Genomic DNA, 18700 nt, shown 5'->3' with positions numbered 1-18700 from the left:
AGGGTACTCGTGGCATTTAGGAAGGACAGGAAGCCAAGAAAAGATAGAGGGATGGCTCTGTTAATTAATTATGAGCACAGAGAGGGACAACCTAAGTGTGGGAAGCCAGGTGTGGAAGCATTTTGGATGGAGATGAGAAATTATGAAGGCAAGATGGCAGTAACGCACAAGCTCCTAACAGTAGCCACATGGTGGGATGGACAATAAAGGAACAAATAATGTGAGTTTATCAGAAAAGTACACCGATAATTATGGGATATTTTAATCTATAATCAAACGAGAAAAATCAGATTGGCAAAAGTAACTGAGACGAAGCGTTCACAGTATATTTTTCGAATAGTTCAACAGAACACACATTCGGAAGACAGCAGGCTATAGCAGACTTGCAATTATGCAATGAGATTGTATTAATTCATTACCTTGTTGTGAAGTTGCCCCTAGGTAGCAGCAATCACATTACAATTGAACTTTATGTTCAGTTTGAGGACGAGAGCAACAGTTGTGAGATTAGTATTTTAAACTAAAGAGGGCAATTAAAGTGTGCTGGCAAATTAGGTCAAGGGTAGGTCAATAGAGATGCAGTGACAGATATTTAAGGGATATTTCAGAATACATAGGATCAATACATCCCAATGAGAAACACAAAATCCTAGAGGAGAACTCGCTACCTGCGGTTAACTGCAGAGATAAAAGATTGTGCCAAACTTAAGGAAAAAACATAGAATTATGCAAAGATTAGCAGGACATCAGAAGATTGCTGAGAACAAAGAAGTCAGCAAAGAATGACTAAATCAAAATGAAGAAAAGAATTAATGAATGAAGAAAGCTAGCTAGAAATACTTCTATAAACATAAAGATTCAACAAAATGAGTGCTGGTCCTCTAGAGTGTGCATCTTGCCAATTAATAATGGAAAATGAACAGATGGCAAAAATTGTATCAGAGATAATAGGAACTGCAGATGCTGGAGAATCCAAGATAACAAGGTGTAGAGCTGGATGAACACAGCAGGCCAAGCAGCATCTTAGGAGCGGAAAAGCTGATGTTGCAGGCCTAGCAAAAATAATTGAATGGGTAGTTTGAATCCACTTTCATTATAGAGGATATAGGTGACATCCCAGAAATAGATATAGATCTGGAAATGGAAAGGAGGGAGGAACTCAAGCAAAATTAATGACCAGGGAAGTGGTATTGAAGTTCTTGGAACTGCACCTTTGATTAGATTGGAAGATAGCAAATGTAACCCCTTTATTCAAAACGTGAGGGACACAGACAGCAGAAAACTACAGGCCAGTTAGCTTAAATATCTGTCAGAGGGAAAACACTAGAAGCAATTGTTAAAGGTATAGCAGGTCACTTAGCAAGGTTCGAATATATCAGGGACATGGCTTATGAATGTGAATTTGTGTTTAACTAATTCATTGGAGTTCTTTGAGGAAGTAACATGTGGATAAAGGGGAACTGGTGGGTGTACTACACTTAGATCTCTAGAAGGCATCTGATCAGATGCCACATCAAAGGTTATTGCAGAAAATAAGATCTAAGAGATGGAAGGTAACACTTTGGAATGGATATAAGATTGACCAGCCAACTGGAAACACAGAGTAGGCATAAATAGAAATTTTCTCATTAACAATATGTAATGAGTGGTATACCACAGGGATCAGTGCTGGGGCCTCAGCTGTTTACAATATGCTTAAATAACCTGGATGAAGGAACAGAAGGTCTGATTACTAAATTTGCTGATGACACGAAGATATGTAGCAAAATACACCGTGAAGAGGTCATAAGGAAGCTAGAAAGGAATATAAATAGGTTATGTGGGTGAGTAAAGTTCTGGAAAATAGAGAATAATGTGGGGAAAGGTGAAATTATCTATGTTGGCAAGAAGAATACAAAATAAGCATATTATCTAAATAGTGGGAGATTGGATAACTCTAAGAAGCAAAGAAACAAGTGATTTACTGCATGATTCACAGAAGGTTAGTATGCAAGTTGAGAGAGAATCAGTAATGCTAATAGAATGTTATCATTTATTGTGAACAGAATTTACTGTAAAAGTACAGAGGTTATGTTTCAGCTATACAGGGCAAAGGTGACATCACATCTGGAGTTCTGTAATATAGCACTAGTCATTTTAAGGAACAGTGTAAATACCCTGAAAGCAGTTCAGAGAACATTTACTAGATTGATACCTAGAATGAGTGGATTCTCTTATGAGTAAAGGCTGGACAGGCCAGAATTGTATTCATTGGAGTTTCAAAGAGTAGAAGTCAACTTTCTTAAAATGTATAAGCTCCCGGGCGATCTTGACAGGATGAATGTAGAAAAGTTATTTCCTCTTGTGGGAAAATTTAGAACTAAGGATCACTGTTTAAAAGCAAAAAGTGGTCTATTTAAGACAGAAATAATGAGATTTCTTTCCCCCACAGATGGTCATGAGTCTTTAGAATTTTCTTCCTCAAAAGGCAGTGGAAAGACCATCCTTGTAAACTTTTAAGGCAAAGGAGATGGATTCTTAATAAGCAAGGGGTTAAAAGTTATTGGGGAGGTCATCAGATCAGCCATGATCTCGCTGAATGGCAAAGCAGACTTGAATGGCATACTCCTGCTCAAATTTATATGTTTGGTTGTAATATTGCCTGTCTCTGCCTGGTTCCAACTAAAATCCTAAATTCCATTTCTTGAAACATTCTGCAATGCTCTTGTTACCATCAGATTTGATTATTCCTATGCTCTCTTGGCTGATCTTCAATTTTCTTGCCTTCATAAACACATGCAAAACATTCCTGTTGTATTGTAATGTGCACCAAATACCTATCTTGGCTGACCTACATCAGCTTAATTTTATTATTTTTATCCTGGTGTTCAAATCCCTCTAGAACGTCACTCCTTTATATCTTTGAACCTCCAAGAAAATTGTATTTATCTTATCCAGACCCCTTGTGCATCCCCATTCCCTTCATGCCACTATTGGTGGCCAAGCCTTAAGCCCTAGAATTCCTTCAGAAACATCTCCACATTCTTTAAGATACCCGTGAAACCAGGCAAAGATCACCAAAAATATTTTCTCCATGGTAGTTAGCAATCATCACCGCTGATTGAAAAGGAGTTATTTCGATTTGTTGGGGCTCAGAAACCACTGGTTTCAACAAGTTTGGAAGACGACTTACTTCGTTACCCTGGAGGGAGCTTGCTGAGTTTCTTCAGCAATTTTTGTTTTTGTTTTTGTTTAAGATTTCCTGTATTCGCAGTTCTTTGTTTTAGTCCTTCATTACGTGGGCCTTTTTTGTTGAATCCTGCAGCGCCAGAATGCCTCCATTTAGTGACTTCATCGTGATGAAGTACGACTCTTTCACGATGACGTTAAAAATAAATTCCTGATTTAAGGATGTACGTTAACAATTTATGCAGGTTCCAGTTCGCTGAGAGATTAGTCTCTTATAAGAGGGCCCGCCTCTGAAGGAGGCTACTCTGTTGGCTCTTGTCCTGATGACAGTCGGCCACACCCAGTCTCACCCTAGTGGCGTGATTATTATCGTCTTTTTCCAGAGCTGCTATGGACGCTCCTGTTGCCGAATCTGGTAGGAAATCCCCTCCCCCAATTTTTTTTTCCCTCTGACAAAGACGGTATAAGCGGAAAAAAAGCAATTTGAACGTAGGGAGGGTGAGTTTACGATCGAAGAACAAGATGGAGTGAAGTAGGTCACTTTTATTGAGCTTCAAAATTGAGCGAGGCTGCGCGGGTTGAAGCCTGGGGCCTGCAGGAACAGCGACACATTAAGGCAAACGTTCAAAGAAAGAAAGAGCGGTGGGGGCCAGAATGGAGGGGCAACATAGAGGATTCGCGCTTTCTTCTTTCCCCTCTAATATTCAGAACTCGACATTTTAAAGAAATTAGCCCTTTTTTTTCCCTCATGATTTTCTCGGCGCAGTGATTCACTGCCCGCCATGGTAGGGGAGACGGGCGCAATTTCCGGCAAGTCTATCATGGCGGCCTATGTGACGGACGAGACGGGTGAGTGCGTTTCTTTCCTGTTCTCAGGCGCCAAAGGCAGCGAAATTTTACCTCTGATCTTGGCCGGCGGCTCTCCCAAAAGCAATCGCCTTTAAATGTTCACCAGTGATTCGTTTTCTTTTAAATCGCCGAAGTCCCGTGCCGCATTCGTAATCAGTTTTACTGGAACGACTGCCCCCGTGAATAGTCGGGAAAGCTCGAGGCGGCATTTGTGGCCTAGTACAAAAACAATACAAAATTACTGCCTCGAAGGCTTGAGATAATAAATCCTGTCCTTGTCTCTAAATGACGAATTGTTCTGATGCTGTCAAGGTTTATAGTGTGTTCAACAAATTGGCTCCATAATGTTCCAAAACTGATTTTTCAAGTGCTTTTGATAAGTAGTTTTTAAGGCTTAAATTAACTTGATTTCATCTTGTATTTAATAAAAGATGAAGTCAAAAGTGCATTATTTCTGGAGTCTTTGTGGAAGATTTGAACGATGGGGTGAGTTCACTTTCCAGTAGCCAGTAAATTTCATAAACTAAAATAAAACAACCAGAGATACTGGAAATCTGAAACAAAATACAGAATGGAGAAATAATAAATTGTCTGATACCCTGGACAAGCTGAAATATTGTCCCTGTAATTTTTTTCAAATAAATCAAACACACTGTTTTAAAAACCGAAATAACTGTGGATGCTGTAAATAGTAACAAAAACTGAAGTTGCTGGAATCTCAGCAGGCCTGGTAGCATCTGTGGAGAGAAATCAGTTAAGTTTTGGGTCTGGTGACCCTTCCTCAATGCTTTTGTTTATTTTTAATTAAAGTAGAATGTTTAACCACTCATTTATGAGATGACCTTTTGCCCCTATTTCTCCATTTCGTGGCTGAAGATGCTGGACGTTGTAGAGAGTGACGTTGTAGAGAGTTTTTTTTAAAAAATGCTTGGAACTTCCACACTTCCTTGAAAGGAAAAAATTTTGATGCTGAGTATAAATTGGTGGACGGATATCAAACAGTGCTTATGGACACTGATGAGAGGTGCTGACCAATGCATGGAAACAGGTTTGCAGGCCTTTCGGGGAATATTTTAACCAGTTGTTACATTTGGAAAATGTCATGAGATATTGTTAACAATCTCAATGCATGAAAAATAGTTGATTTAGATATTGGACAGCTACTGTATACCTGCACTAGATTTTTTTTTGATCTTGGATGATTACCAAACCATTAGTTTTACAATGAGATTGACAGTGCTATATTTCTCTCCACTGATAATTTGGAACATAAAACTGTTGAGATTTATCTTGTAGGACTGTTTTCAGTAACCTTTCCACGCTTATTTATTATATAGAATTCCCTATTTAAATCACAGGAAACACCTAGTCATGTGAATTTTTAAAATGTTCTTTCTCCTCAACATTTGCAGGCAAATATATTCCTGCATCACAGCGCCCTGATGGGACCTGGCGGAAACCAAGACGCGTAAGGGAGGGATATGTACCTCAAGAGGAAGTGCCAGTGTAAGTAACTTATTTGGAAACTAAATTTTTGAAAGTCAAAATTATTTGCAACTTTAAGAAGTTGTGATGAGCAGTCTATTTGCAGGACTTGGTCTATTAACTGCTATTCATAAAGCCCCATAGTAGCTGTTGTCTCCTTCGATGATGTGTCACTTGCTGATAACTGAATGTGCTAGGGTTGCCTGGGAGTATTTTAATTTTTAAAAAATGCAAACCTTTTTCTCTTCCATCAAATCTGTGCATGTGATTTAGAACTTAAATTCTAACCAGCAGTCAAATATCAGCTTTGTCCTAAGTGACAGTTTGAACTTGGCTGATGGCTACTGTTATAGATCTGCTAGTGCATTCTGTTGCTGTTTTTGATTTCCCCTTTTCAGTCAAATATTTCTGAGAACACAGTTGTCATGCTTCAAAAGTGAGTTGTGAGATGTGCGGTGGAAATGTCCCTGAGCTGTACCTTCAGTTGTGTAACGGCACATTCATAGAATGTAGAAGGATGAATATATTAAGAGTCCTCTTAAAGAAAGGAAATGATTTCCATGCATAGACTTTGCTAATTGCATTACTGATGACTAAGATAAGAAACTAGATATTTGAAGGAAGAGTGACAGTGATGTGGAGTCCAAGAAAATTTCAGTTTTATAAATCTGAAGCAAATGACATTTTTTCCCTTTTATCCTCATGACTTCCCTGAAGATGAGGTTTTAAAAAAAAAAGACTTCTGTTTTGGGGGAAGGAGTCAGGGTGTTCCACCATTATATTTTGGGTAAAGAATTATAGTTAACAAAGACTTTTGCAGTGAGTTTCAGGCAGCAGTGACGCAGTTTTGCTTTTCTTTCCTGATTAGTCAGGTTTTGATTTGTTGCCTGAAAAGCATAGTTGATCGACTGTCTTGTAACTGAACATTGATCCTGTTTATTAAGTGTACCAGCCCCAACACTACAGCTGAAGTACGGCCATGTAATCAAATACAAGTCTGACCAGTAATGCTGGTATATGGAACAGTTACCTTGTATAACTGCTTAAACCAAATGTTAACATCTAGATGAGGACTAATGCAGTGACCGGAATATAATGTTTGGGACTATATTTATGAGCAGCTGCTTATGGGGTTATGGCTTCCAGAGACTGCGTGATCACAATCATGTTACTGAGAATTAGATGCCAGATGATTCCAAAGAGGAAAATAGAATTACATAGGGCTGTTCCTCTTGACAAGCTGCAGGATACCATTAAAGGTTTTTCCAGCCTGGTTGTTTGCGTGCAGTTTTAGCCACAGTTAAGGTATGGAAAGGATAAAAGAAATTAGCTTTATATCACTGGTGCAGTTTTATTTTCCCACCTCTCCATCCACTCTTGAAAGCACAGGCTCTTGCTGAAGTTCTCCATTCCAAGTACCCATTTTTGATGTAAGAGCTAACATAATTTGTCAGTAGACTATTTGGCTGGGAAAATGCATCAAGAATTCAATTCTCCCCTTCACCCCATGTCAACAGGTGGACTTGTTAGTAGATGCAACCAGATAGTGATTGGGAATAGCTGCCTTTTTTCTTTTTCCCATTCCAGTCAGTCAAATCCAAGACTTACCTGGTACCTTTACCATAGGTCAGCAGGGAACTTTTAATTTATTTTTAGGTGCTATACCAAATATGGCTCTAAATGGAAAACCGTTTTTATAAGCAATGTGGATTTGATTTTCTTGTACACAGGAATTCTTTTGCCCTAAAGTAATTAACATACAAATGTACAAATTTGGACTAGAAGTAGGCTATTTAGCCCCTCACGTTTACTCTGCCATTCAAGTACTGCCTGTTTTGAATTCTACATGCCCATCTACTCTGGATATCCTTGATTCCCCTGCCTAACAAGAATCTAATCTACCCCCACCTTAGAAGGCATCATGGTAAATATTTCTGAGGCAGTGTTCCAAGTTCACAGTCCTCTTGGAGAGTGGGGAAAAAAATCTCCTCATCTCTGCCCCAAAAAAGGGTGACTCCAAATTTTTAAACAATGTTCCCTAGTTCTGGGCTCCTTGATGAAACGAAACCACATTTTCTCGATCTACCTTTTCAAAGTTATTCAGGGCCTTTTGTGGATCTTTTTTAACATGCCTGAACTGGCTGTTTTTATGACTCACCTCTGGAGCAGGTGGGACTTTAACCTAGGCCTTCTGACTCAAAGGTAGGAACACCACCACTGTTCCACAAGAGCTGTTCAAGATCTTCATGGGCTTAATCAAGTCACCTCTTGCACTTCTAAACTCCATTGGAAATAAGCCCAGTGTGCCTAGCCTTTCCTGATAAGACAGTTGGCTTTTCCAGGGATCAATCTAGTGAACCTCCAATGCATTGACACCCATCCATAAATAAATAAGGAAATTTAAAACAGCACACCATATTTAAGATGTCTTACCAGTGCCCTATGTAACCAAAGCATACCCTTTTACATTCAACTTGTCTCATAACAAAGGCTAGCATTCCCTTAGCCTTAATCACTTGCTATACCTGTGCACTTTATGATGGTTGTATTAGGACTAGATCTCTCTACGCCTTGGAATTCTGAAATCATTCTTTGCATACGTTCTGTCTGTATTTTTCCTGCTAAAGTGAATAACTTCATGTTTTCCAACGTTGTACTTCAACGCCAGATTTTTGCTTACTCACTCAACTTGCCTATTTGCCTGCTTCACAGCATACACTCCATCCTGTCTTTATCTGCAAATTTAGTTACCACGCCTTTGCTCCCCTAATCGGAGTTATTGGTACAAGTTGTGCAAAGCTGAGACCATATCGGGCTATGCTCGTAACATCCTACCGTTGGGAGAAAGTGCCATTTGTGCACACTGTTTTCTGCCAGCCAATCTCCTAATATGTTGCCCTCCACACCATGAGCTCCCTCCATTGCTCAACAACCTTCTTTGTGGCTCCTTGTCAAATGCCTTCTGGAAATCCAATTACAATACATCTGCAGCCCCTTCTTTATCCACAGTATATCTTGTACTTTAAAGAATTCCAATAAATTGGTGATCACGCTTTCATAGAACAATACTGACTCTTCCTGATTACTTTTGGAGGTTTTTAAAAAGTGTCCAGCTATAATGACCTTCATAATTTGCTTCTAACACCATTCCCAAGGCAGCCATTTAGCTAACTGGCTTAAAGTTTCCTGTTCTCTGCTCCCTTTCGAATAGCAGAGCTACAATTGAATCATTACAGAATCAAACTAAGCTTAGAAAATTAACGCTAATGCGTCTACTCCTCAAGATCCACAGCTACAATACATCAGGTCTCGAGGCCTTGTCAGCTGCAGCATGACCAATTTGCTTGCTATTGCTTCCTTTGTTGATCGTAATTTCACCAAGCTCCTCTCCCCTTCCATCTCAACCATTTTATTATTATCTACTATTAATTCTGCATTCTTGCTTCGAGGACCAACACTAATTTTATTCTTTCCCCTTTCAAATAACAGCAGAAAAACTAGCTATTTGTTTTACTGTTCTAGCTACCTTCCTCTTTCTTTTTCTTTCTCCAAATTAATCTTTTAGTCATTCTTTGCTATGTTAATATTCTGCTGAATTGTGTAACCTGCCACTCATCTTTGTGCAATTATATGTATTTTTCCAAAGTTTGGTTTCTTTAACGTTTTTAGTTAACTGCAGATGATGGGTCCTCCCCTTTAGAATTTCCCTTTTATAGCAGGGATGTACTTATTCAAGTATTCTGGAGTATTCCCCTAACTGTCTGACAATGATCTATTTCCTAGTCTAGTAGTTAGCACTGCAGCCTCACAGCGCCAGGGATCCGGGTTCAATTCCAGCCTCGGGCAACTGTCTGTGCGGAGTTTGTGCATTCTCCCCGTGTCTGCGTGGGTTTCCTCCCACGGACTAAAGATATGCAGACTAGCAGGATTGGCCATGCTAAATTGCCTGTACTGTTCGGGGTCTGTGGGTTATAGGGGGGGTGGGTCTGGGTGGGATGCTCCAAGGGGCAGTGTGGACTTGTTGGGCCGAAGGGCCTGTTTCCACGCTGTAGGCAATCTAATCTAATCCCAGTTCAGTTCACCTTTCATGTCTACATAGTTGCCCTTTATTTAAGATTTTGAAATACTGGTCTTGAAGAACTTTTTAACCTTTCAAACTAATGTAAATTCTGGTCATATCATGGTTGCTGCTACCAAGGGGCACCTTCACCATCACAGTCTCCAACTTTGAAAGTTCCACTTGCCAATGAATGGCTGTTTTTAACCCTTATGAATGAAGTTCTAATCAGGATGAACTTGTAATAAACCTTAATGTTTCTTGGCCCACTGGGAGACCTTTTGTTCAGTTCATGGCATGTGTAATTTTGTGCAAAATGGCAATGCAAAAATTGAAAGAATGTTATTTTACTCAACAGGCATTATATTTGCAGGGGCATATCTTCTACCTCATGAAAGGTATCACGAGAACGATAAAGACTGCTCCAACATGTATTGTATACCTTCTGGTTCCCAAGCTCGCTCAGTGCGCAAAGTAACTTTAATTATGGCTTTTGGCAAAATTTCGATGCTAAGGTTTGCCTTTTCTTTTAAATAGGAAAACATCATTTGGCACCAAGGAAAGTAAAGTTTTGAGTATTGCTAAGTTGCAGCACACCCACCTGCATTTTGTAGCAGATTGAGATAGATTTGGCTTTTTATTGTGATGCGCAAAGGGGTTTTTTTAAAAGAAACTGTTCCAGCAGGTGGCTTTGAGTTCCCACACACTCTGTTGTGAAAACTTAAACGATTTTGAATGTTAATAAAACCAGTTAGCCTGTTGGAGGCCCTGAGGGTTAGCAAGAAATTCAGGCATTCATCACAAGTCAGTTCTTCTTCCCCTATAAATAGTCTTCCAAAATTTGTATTTGTAATGGGCCATGATGTTTTCTCCTTGCTTTTTTCATATTTTTATCAAATTTTCTGGTGTCTCTGGTAGCATTGCAGGTGTCAAGGCATAGTTATGTTTTTCAGATTGAGCTGTGTTAGAAGATGGGGTATAGTGGAACTGTTTGGGGCAGGGTAGGGGTGGTGGAAGGTAAAAAGTGGTTGGAGAAATGGAGGAGGTTGAATAGGGTTGGGGGGGTGGTGGTAAAAGGGGAGAGTAGAGGAGTTCATTAGCATGGATAATGACCACTAGAATGGGTCTCTTCCTTTTTGAAGTCCTCTGATCAAAGCCTTTGGTGACAGAATGATAATGGCTGGACACTTCAGCCATTGGTTTGGCTGTTATGCTGAATAAGAGGATTTTAGACCAGTTTTGAGAATTATGCTGTCTGTCACTCCTTAATCTTCCATTGGGATAAGGGGTTGGTGTGATTAAGAAGTTTTTGGGCACCTATTGTAAATAGGAAGATGAAGTAGGCTAAAGGAAACTTTTCTAGGACTACAAGAAGTGTACGGGATGAATTCATTGCCAGTTTGGAACAGGCAGTGCACTAAGTGGGGAGAAGTAAGGAAGCTTTGTCATCGGTAAGTGAGTAGCATTTTGAGGACAAATTTTGTTACCATTTATAGTTTAGGGAGGGTGTTGAGAAGAGACTGGATGCTGGATGTTAGGAGAGATCCTCATGAAAGCGGGGGGGATTGCAGCAGTTTGGATTTGATTTGATTTTTGTCACGTACACCTAGGTACTGTGAAAAGTTTTGTGTGCAGTACAGGCAGTGAAGGACGATCTTTGGCTGAAGTTATCTCAACTGTAATTGTTGACATTCTTGCTTTTCTTGGGAAAGTCAGACTTCTGATGTTCCTGACCTGCTATTTTGTGCTGATTTTGAGAATTCACTGGAAATATTGTTTGGATGTGATGGCTTCTTATTTGTCATGCAACATTACATTGACTGTCATCTACAAGTTCACCATCTCTTAGAATTCTGAGACTGTTTGTTTGTGACTTTTAATATTTGAGCTCAACTTGTTTTTAAACTTTCCATCTTCCATTTTAGTTTTACAATATTTGTTCCTGTCATTTTATCTTCTTCCTTCCTTTTATCAGCCCTAATAAACAGCCTGAATTTTAGTACTGTGAAACTTCATGCTAGGATGAAAAGTTCAGTTCAGTTCACTTTTTGAAGCTCGATCAATCCACTTCATTCTTCTTCAACCTTGATCTACTGTTTCACCTAAGTAACAAGAACAACATGTTTTAATTTCCTTCTCTTGTCTTTGCCACCCCTAAACCATCTGTTCTGCTCGCAATATTGCATGCGCAAAAGTAACTACATAATTTGGAGATGTTTAATTTCATATTCTGTCAATGCCATCCCAGCCCCACACCTGTCTGGATTTATTCAATTCAGTTACTGCTATGGTGACTGTTCAGCTGATGCGCACATTGCCTGATTGTGTGAAATGCTCCCTTTTTCATGCTACACAAGTTCATCAATAATCGGCAAAACTCTGCTTCGTGTTACGCTGAAGTGCGAGTTTGCTCGGTGCTTAGCACAGACAAATAATTCATTTGCACTTGTTGATGGGCCAGTTTACTTTATCTACATTCTTTCATATTGCCAAAGACAAAACTGTTACCTAACTACAAAAGATTATCCAATAGAGTGGTGCAAAACTTGTGCAAAGAAATGAATATTAAATTAATGCCCCATAATTAGTATTTTGCAGTAGCTATTTGTTGTGTAAACGCTTTGTTTGTGAACCAGTCTTGAGAGAGAGATTAGTACAGCACAAACAGGCCCTTCGGTCCTACTTGTACATGCTGACCACATGTCCCAGTCTGACCTAGCCCCACTTGCTAGCAGTTAGCCCATATCCCTCTTAACTATTCCTATTCATATACCCATCCAGATGCCTTTTTAAATGTTGTAATTGTATCTGCCTCCACCACTTTCAGTGGCAGCTCATTCCATACACACCACCCTCTGTTGAAAATGTTGCCCCTCAGGTCCTTTTTAAGTCTTACCCCTGTCACTGTAGACCTATGCCCTCACGCTTATAACTGCCCAGTGAAAGACTGACCTTTTTATGCATAAATGGGAGGAAATATATTGGATGCTAACACTCAATAGTGCTGCGTCCCCACTAACCAGAGTCAAATTTGAGGGGTATCTCTGTTAGTTGCACTGGTATCCCGGCTGATATGCAGGAATTTGAGATTATTTCCATTTGCAATAGCAAGCATGTCATACGCTGGCTGTTACACCCACTGAAGGCTGGATGTGCCTGTCTGAAAATAAAGCCCCTTTCCTCTGCCATCCACACAAATTACTTATTCTCATTTTCCTTCTCTTTCCTTCCCTTTCCCCTCCAGGCACCCTCTTTCACAGGCTCTAATTTGAATGGGATCTAGTTCATTGGGTGTCACCCAGCCTTAACCTCTTGTCCCAATGACTGTTCTTTGTCATTTCTGTCAGCGTTAATAGCTGTTTAGCTGCCAAGGCATTACAGCCAGTCCCGATCCTATATTCATAAGTGTTCTTGATCAAGGCAGGAGGACATGTTATCCAGAACATGCAGTATGCTTTATTTTGGTCTTGAATGTAGACATTTGGCCCTGATAGTGCTCTCATTCTCAAGGGCATTTAGGGAAGAGGGCTAAATGTTGGACTTGCAAGCGACACACGTCTTATGGAAGTGTTAGACCAATGGGTCAGTTGCTTTCATGCCTGACTGCTTCAGCACACTTGGATGGGGGGTGGTGGTTATGTTTTAGGATTGATTATGGCACTAATGTGCTTGAAGGTCAGATGAGGATGACAGGATCAGGTTTGGCTCTTAGTTCCCTGTATAGTTAGCCCGCTTAGTTCAGACACAGAGCAGTTACTTCAGTGAGATACCAAAAGGTGTCTAGTGTACGTGGAGTAGTAGCTCAGCAAGAGTCAGGAAAAGAGAAAAATCAGAAAATAAACTGTTTGTGATAACGTGGTTCTGATTATATCCCACTTCGCATGGCCTGTTATTATCTGTATTTGTTGTGTGCAGGTACGAAAACAAGTATGTGAAGTTTTTCAAAAGCAAACCCGACCTGCCACCTGGCCTTAACCCAGATGAAACCGCCAAAAGCAAGCAGCAACAGTCAAAGCACGACGGAGAGCTGGCTGGGTTATCCAAGTCAGCTAAACGCAACCTCAAGCGCAAAGAGAAGCGCAAACAGCAGCAGGAAAGTGACGGCACCGCCGAGGCCGATGAGCTGAGCCAGACATTGCAGAAAACCACCATTGGTGGCGGCAGTGGCAGCAGTCCGAACTCTCAGGCTGTTGCATTGCAAGGCGATCACGATGGAGTAGAGAAGGCAAAGAAGGTAAAAAATCTTAAAAAGAAACTGCGCCAAATTGATGAACTGCAGCAAAAACTAGACTCTGGTGAGATTAAGCAGGCGACGAAAGAGCAGCTGGACAAGCTGAGCCGCCGAAAACTGCTGGTGGAGGAGCTGGAGGGTTTGGAATTGGGTTTATAGGAATAACTGTATGCTACCAAGAATACTGGGAGAGTCATTGTTCCATACCGACACAAGATATCCACACCAAATAACTACCAGATAATACAGGCTCGCATCTTAAAGAGACCAAGGGTCATACAATAAGACAACATCACCCATGCTGGTACTCATGCTGCCTTTCACACTTAGTTTTATTAGAAATGGAGGGAATATTTTTCCGACAATATCATTCCTAAGTCTTGATACTGAGGTATGGAATAAATGCTGTTTAGTGGACTGCATTGGGTCTTCACTGCCAGACTACGTGACTTCAGAACATTGTCTGTGCACTGCATCTGTCGTTGCGTGCTTGGTCTGGACTAGGGGATTTGCTGTGTTGAAAGACCTAATCATCATCTCGTTCTTTCATTAGGGGGAGAAAATCCATGTGTTCAAAGCAACTCCTGCCCCCCTTTTTTTGTTGTATTCAGACTGAGAGACACTTAATGAGGGGAGTAAGATGCATTATTGATTGGGAACATTTAAAGTAGAAGTATTCCTTTCTGGGATACTGCTGCACTTCTGATTTTTGTTTAAAATTGTGCTTGCTCCCATTGACAATGTGGGAATAATTGCTTCTTGTATGTCTCCCGTCTGGTGAGCATTTCTCCAAAGACTTTAATAAAATCATTTTTGTGTTGTTCAAAAGTGCTGAAAGAAAATGATCAAAGCACTTTCCTCATGAAGTGCTGACTGTGCTTTCACTGATATAAAGTTAATGATGCAATACTGGTTTGAACTCTGACTTGAATGGTGCCGTTAACCTGTGTTCATCTTTGATTTGTTCACTATCTTGCCATCAGTATAATTTCAGAGTTGTGCGGCATTTCCTGTACATGGACAGCAAGCATCGCTATGAATTATCGAAAATTTATCCACAGATCAGCCATTGTGCTTCAATGTAATTCAATCTCCATGGCATTCTTTGGGACGTTTCGGAAATGAGGCGCAATATGAATGCAATTCTATCTTAAGCTGTCTAACTATATTGAATGCAAGTGTATATAGTATAGGACTGCACACTTGCGAGGTGGCACTAAAATGGGCATGTGCAGTTGGGGGAAAAGCGATCCCTTGACCACTGAAATCATTGATTGGATATATAAGAAACATGCCAATGTCTATCTCTATTCAGGTAATGGAGATAACTTCAAGGGTGAATTTGCAGTATTTTGGATTCACAACATTAGATAAAAATGCCAGTCAACATGATGCAGTAACCATAGATGGGTTTGAAATGGGCTGTGGTATTGGTGGTCTTGCTGCCAAATGGCCGTACTTTGGGAATGTTGGTAAGAGAAACCTTTAGAAGCTGCAGAGCTTCTGTGCTCCAACAGTATGCAGGTAATGTTTTTGTCCTCATACTGACAGCTGTCTCCAAACTTTCTCACTAAATAGAGGCAGATGTCTGCAGACAACTAAATTCAGTGCTTGTAATGAGGTTGTCAGTTAATGTATTGGCTAAGGGGTAAAAGCCATATTTTGTATACTTTATAAATAATTGCCCATTCTAGAGAAATGCCAAAATCAACTTACCCAGTTTTTTAATTACTAGACAATTTATTTTTATGACCCAATTAAGGATTGAAATTTATTAATGAAAGCTGCCAATACTGTATTGTTTGGGACTTTCCACACTTTTAGTCCTTGTCATTGCCATTTTAACTTTTTTTACTATATTGTGTATATATTTTGGGTGTACGTTTTAGGAAAGTAATCTGGAATAATATACACAGAATGTAGAGTTAACAAGCTACTTGGATGTGACTAAAAAGTAGCAGCTGGCAATCAGTGTAAATTTTGCAGTGCATCTGTCTAATTTGCAGTCTTGTTTTTTGACTGGAGTTCTGTTTGAATGATTTCAATACTTAACATAGATCACCCTTTTTAAAACAATTAAGTGCTCTCTGGCTAAATGCCAAGAGGTGATGCAAGTGTTTGCATATTGGCCTGGTGTGAGCAATGAATTCTGTTTGTTTTGAATCACTTAGTGATTGTAAATCAGCAGCAAGGAGCTCCTTGTAGAGGGCCTATGAATGGTTATTTGGGCTATCTTGTCATTCCAGCTGGCCAGATTAGTTTTGCATGTTTCCTGGTTTCTGAAGCACTGTCATTGCTACTGGTTCTGTGACTGTTCAGTGTTTGTATTATCCCATCTACATGCATAACAATAGACTTCTTGCCTCAACCTGCTACTTTTATTTAAACTCTTTATTATGTCATCCGTTCTGAAGCTTGTGTTGAGAGAGTTACTACTCTTTCAGTAAGCCTATTTTAAACTTGGGACCAATCCAGTCTTAAAATGGATGAAACTTATTGCTGCAATAATGTGGCATTAGATTAAAGGCTGCTGACTCTGACCCAAGGGCCAGTAGAAGATTGGTTTAATTCTCCAAGAAAAGACAGGAATTCTGGAGGATCAGTTTCCCTGACCCAGGAAAAAGTACAACTGGCTTTTTGCCAGTGTAAAAGCTTAGCTTAAGAAAGGGATAGGTTTTGATGCAGGAGAACCATGCTTTTAATAAATCCAGTTGCTTTGTATTATTTGGAAGTTGATAGCGTATGATTCCCAAAGTGCTGGCAGCCTCTGGTACTGGATATGTGAGCCAAGGTGATTGGCGAAGAGCATTCTACCTAGGAATTTTATGCTCCTACTGCATCCACGTGTGGCCTTCCTGCAAGAGCTACTCATTCCCTAGCCCAGGAGCATTAGTTAATTGTAGCTTTCCTGCTGGCCCATCCTAGGTGGGTTAACACAGGCTGCAAGGGAATGAACATTAAATCTGGGAACTTTTTAAGAACTCTGTACCACACTTTGTGTACCTATTAAGGCACCAGGGGAGTTTGGGAGAAAATCACCAGAAATAATTGACAAAATATGTAACTGGCACTGGCACTATCAGTGGATACCATAACAGATGTGCACTTTGTTTTCAAATATTTGTTCATTCATCTAGATACTTGGAAAGAAGAGGGGTAGAAAACCAAACCCTTGTTAGTAACAATTTACCACAATATAACTAAGACCATATTCTGTAGATTATATTTTTGTAGTTGTTTAGCTTCACAATCTTTCCTGTTACCAATCTTCCAGTGCCACTTCCTGCCTCAACTTAACCTGCTAGCATTTTGGTAATGATTCCATGAACAAGGAATACACCTGTGGTTGCTGCACAGAGTTAAGTAAAATGAGGAAAGAAACTGCCTTCGAAAAGTTGTATTATAAACATTGAAATTTTGAACATTATTGATTGTCTCGGTATGAGTTAAGCAAACCTGAAACACCAAATTAGTGTTAGCTTTCTTCGTATGCTTTCTCCACTTTCTCAAGATTTTGGTTCCTCGCAGGTGTGTACCTGTTGGCCTCCCACCAATGGCTTAAGTGGCCATTTGACCTTTGCCACTGAGTGCTAGGAGATGATACTGATCATCAAAAGCATCCTATTTGGCCCAATCCTATCTGCTTTCGTTCATACATGTGTATTCCCAGTAGGAGTTATTGTAAGTGCGAGTCAGGGTTGACTTTTCTGTCTTAAGCTTGGCAGGTTGACCCATTTTGTAACATCCCTCCAGAGACTGGCTAATAACTCAGAAGTTGAACTTGACACTTCCTGGTTTGTATGACACCTTGAAGTGCTGCATTTACCAACAAAGTAATTTGGGGTTTTTTTTTAAAGCCTGTTTGGAAGCATTCAACAGAAGTCTGCATCTAGCAGTTTGCACTGCTACATAAACTTGACAGGTTTTTCAACCCCTGCAAAGAATTGAAGTCACTTCTATTTATTTGTATCAGGTCACTCTCAAATTCAATACAAGGGTTTTGGAGAGATCCATTATTTTCCCCACCAGTGCCCCCATCTCCCAGTTCTTGGTATTGGAACATTTGAATTGAAGCTTAGAAAAGTGGAAATAAAATGTTTTACTCTAAGTAACTATAAGAAATGTGTTGCTTGTTGTGTTGTGGATTATCAGTGATGTGGTACAAAGCTTTTCCAAAGCTAGTGAATAAAGTTGAAATGTTACCAACAATGTCTGTGCTTGCTTGCTTGCTTTTTAGCTAACTGTTCACCCAACATTTTGATGAATAATGGTAAATTGTGGTATCTCATTTGATTTGCTGTAAGCCCAGGTCCCAATTTGCAGCTTATTAAACCAGTTGTAATGGAACCAATCCCTTGCACCAAACATTGGCTATCCAAAAGTATTGTGTAGCTGTGTGTAATAAAAGGGTTTTAAAAAATACCATCTCTGCAGTATGATCAATGTCAATGAACCTAAGGATTTGTTGTTGAACTCAATTTCTACACCCCAGTAACTCATACAAAATGATACAGGAGTCCATTGTTGCTCAGATGGTAGTGCACCAGCCTTAAAGCTGTAGACTGTGGAGTAAAGTCCACCCCTAAAGACTTGGAGCTAAGCTGCCTGCTCTTGTGCAGTTCTGATGGAATGCTGAACTGTCAATGGTTCTTTCTTTTCAGCCAAGCAATTAAACCAATACTCCATCTGCCTTGGGTGAATGCAAAATATCCAAATTGCTATTTTGAAGGAGAGATCCTGTTGGTGTCCTGACTAATATCTATCACTCCATATCACTGACAGAACTTCTGTACTATTGTACTGCTATTGTAGAACCTTGCTGTGTGAACACAACTGCAATTCCAATGTATACAACACAACACTGTTGCAGGAACAGCAACTCATATTCCGCCTGGGAACCCTGCAGCCAT

General features: G+C 40.0%; 1 protein-coding gene and 1 long non-coding RNA gene across 6 annotated transcripts in view; one reads left to right on the top strand and one right to left on the bottom strand.

Annotated features, from left to right (window-relative positions):
- Positions 1-3695, bottom strand: part of LOC125448314 (uncharacterized) — a 36328-nt gene extending 32633 nt beyond the window's left edge. The window contains exon 1 of the long non-coding RNA XR_007246686.2: positions 3173-3695. This is a non-coding gene — a long non-coding RNA (uncharacterized LOC125448314). The remainder of the gene's footprint in view (positions 1-3172) is intronic.
- On the top strand, positions 3453-18103 carry pym1 (PYM homolog 1, exon junction complex associated factor). 5 transcript variants are annotated; one of them, XM_059643409.1, is made up of 4 exons: positions 3453-3583; positions 5430-5523; positions 9918-9957; positions 13475-18103. In XM_059643409.1, the coding sequence occupies exons 2-4, from the start codon at positions 5499-5501 to the stop codon at positions 13947-13949; spliced, it is 540 nt and encodes a 179-aa protein (XP_059499392.1). In that variant the 5' UTR covers positions 3453-3583; positions 5430-5498; the 3' UTR covers positions 13950-18103. The 5 variants fall into 5 exon arrangements, with proteins under 5 accessions (XP_059499392.1, XP_048379510.1, XP_048379511.1 ...); XM_048523554.2 differs by lacking the exon at positions 3453-3583 and adding an exon at positions 3590-3700; XM_048523555.2 differs by lacking the exon at positions 3453-3583 and adding an exon at positions 3709-4017.
- Positions 18104-18700: the final 597 nt, after the last annotated feature.

Source organism: Stegostoma tigrinum, chromosome X (genome assembly GCF_030684315.1).
Source record: "Stegostoma tigrinum isolate sSteTig4 chromosome X, sSteTig4.hap1, whole genome shotgun sequence".
NCBI lineage: Eukaryota > Metazoa > Chordata > Chondrichthyes > Orectolobiformes > Stegostomatidae > Stegostoma > Stegostoma tigrinum.
The sequence above is the reverse complement of the archived record's forward strand: the minus strand, read 5'-3'. Positions and strand labels throughout refer to the sequence as shown.

Excerpts from the sequence above, each read along its gene's own strand:
- pym1 (XM_048523552.2), top strand. The coding sequence starts at position 3,951 with ATGGTAGGGGAGACGGGCGCAATTTCCGGCAAGTCTATCATGGCGGCC. Across the intron at positions 4,018-5,429 it reads CTATGTGACGGACGAGACGG|GCAAATATATTCCTGCATCA; the intron begins GTGAGTGCGTTT and ends CAACATTTGCAG. Across the intron at positions 5,524-13,474 it reads CCTCAAGAGGAAGTGCCAGT|GTACGAAAACAAGTATGTGA; the intron begins GTAAGTAACTTA and ends TGTTGTGTGCAG.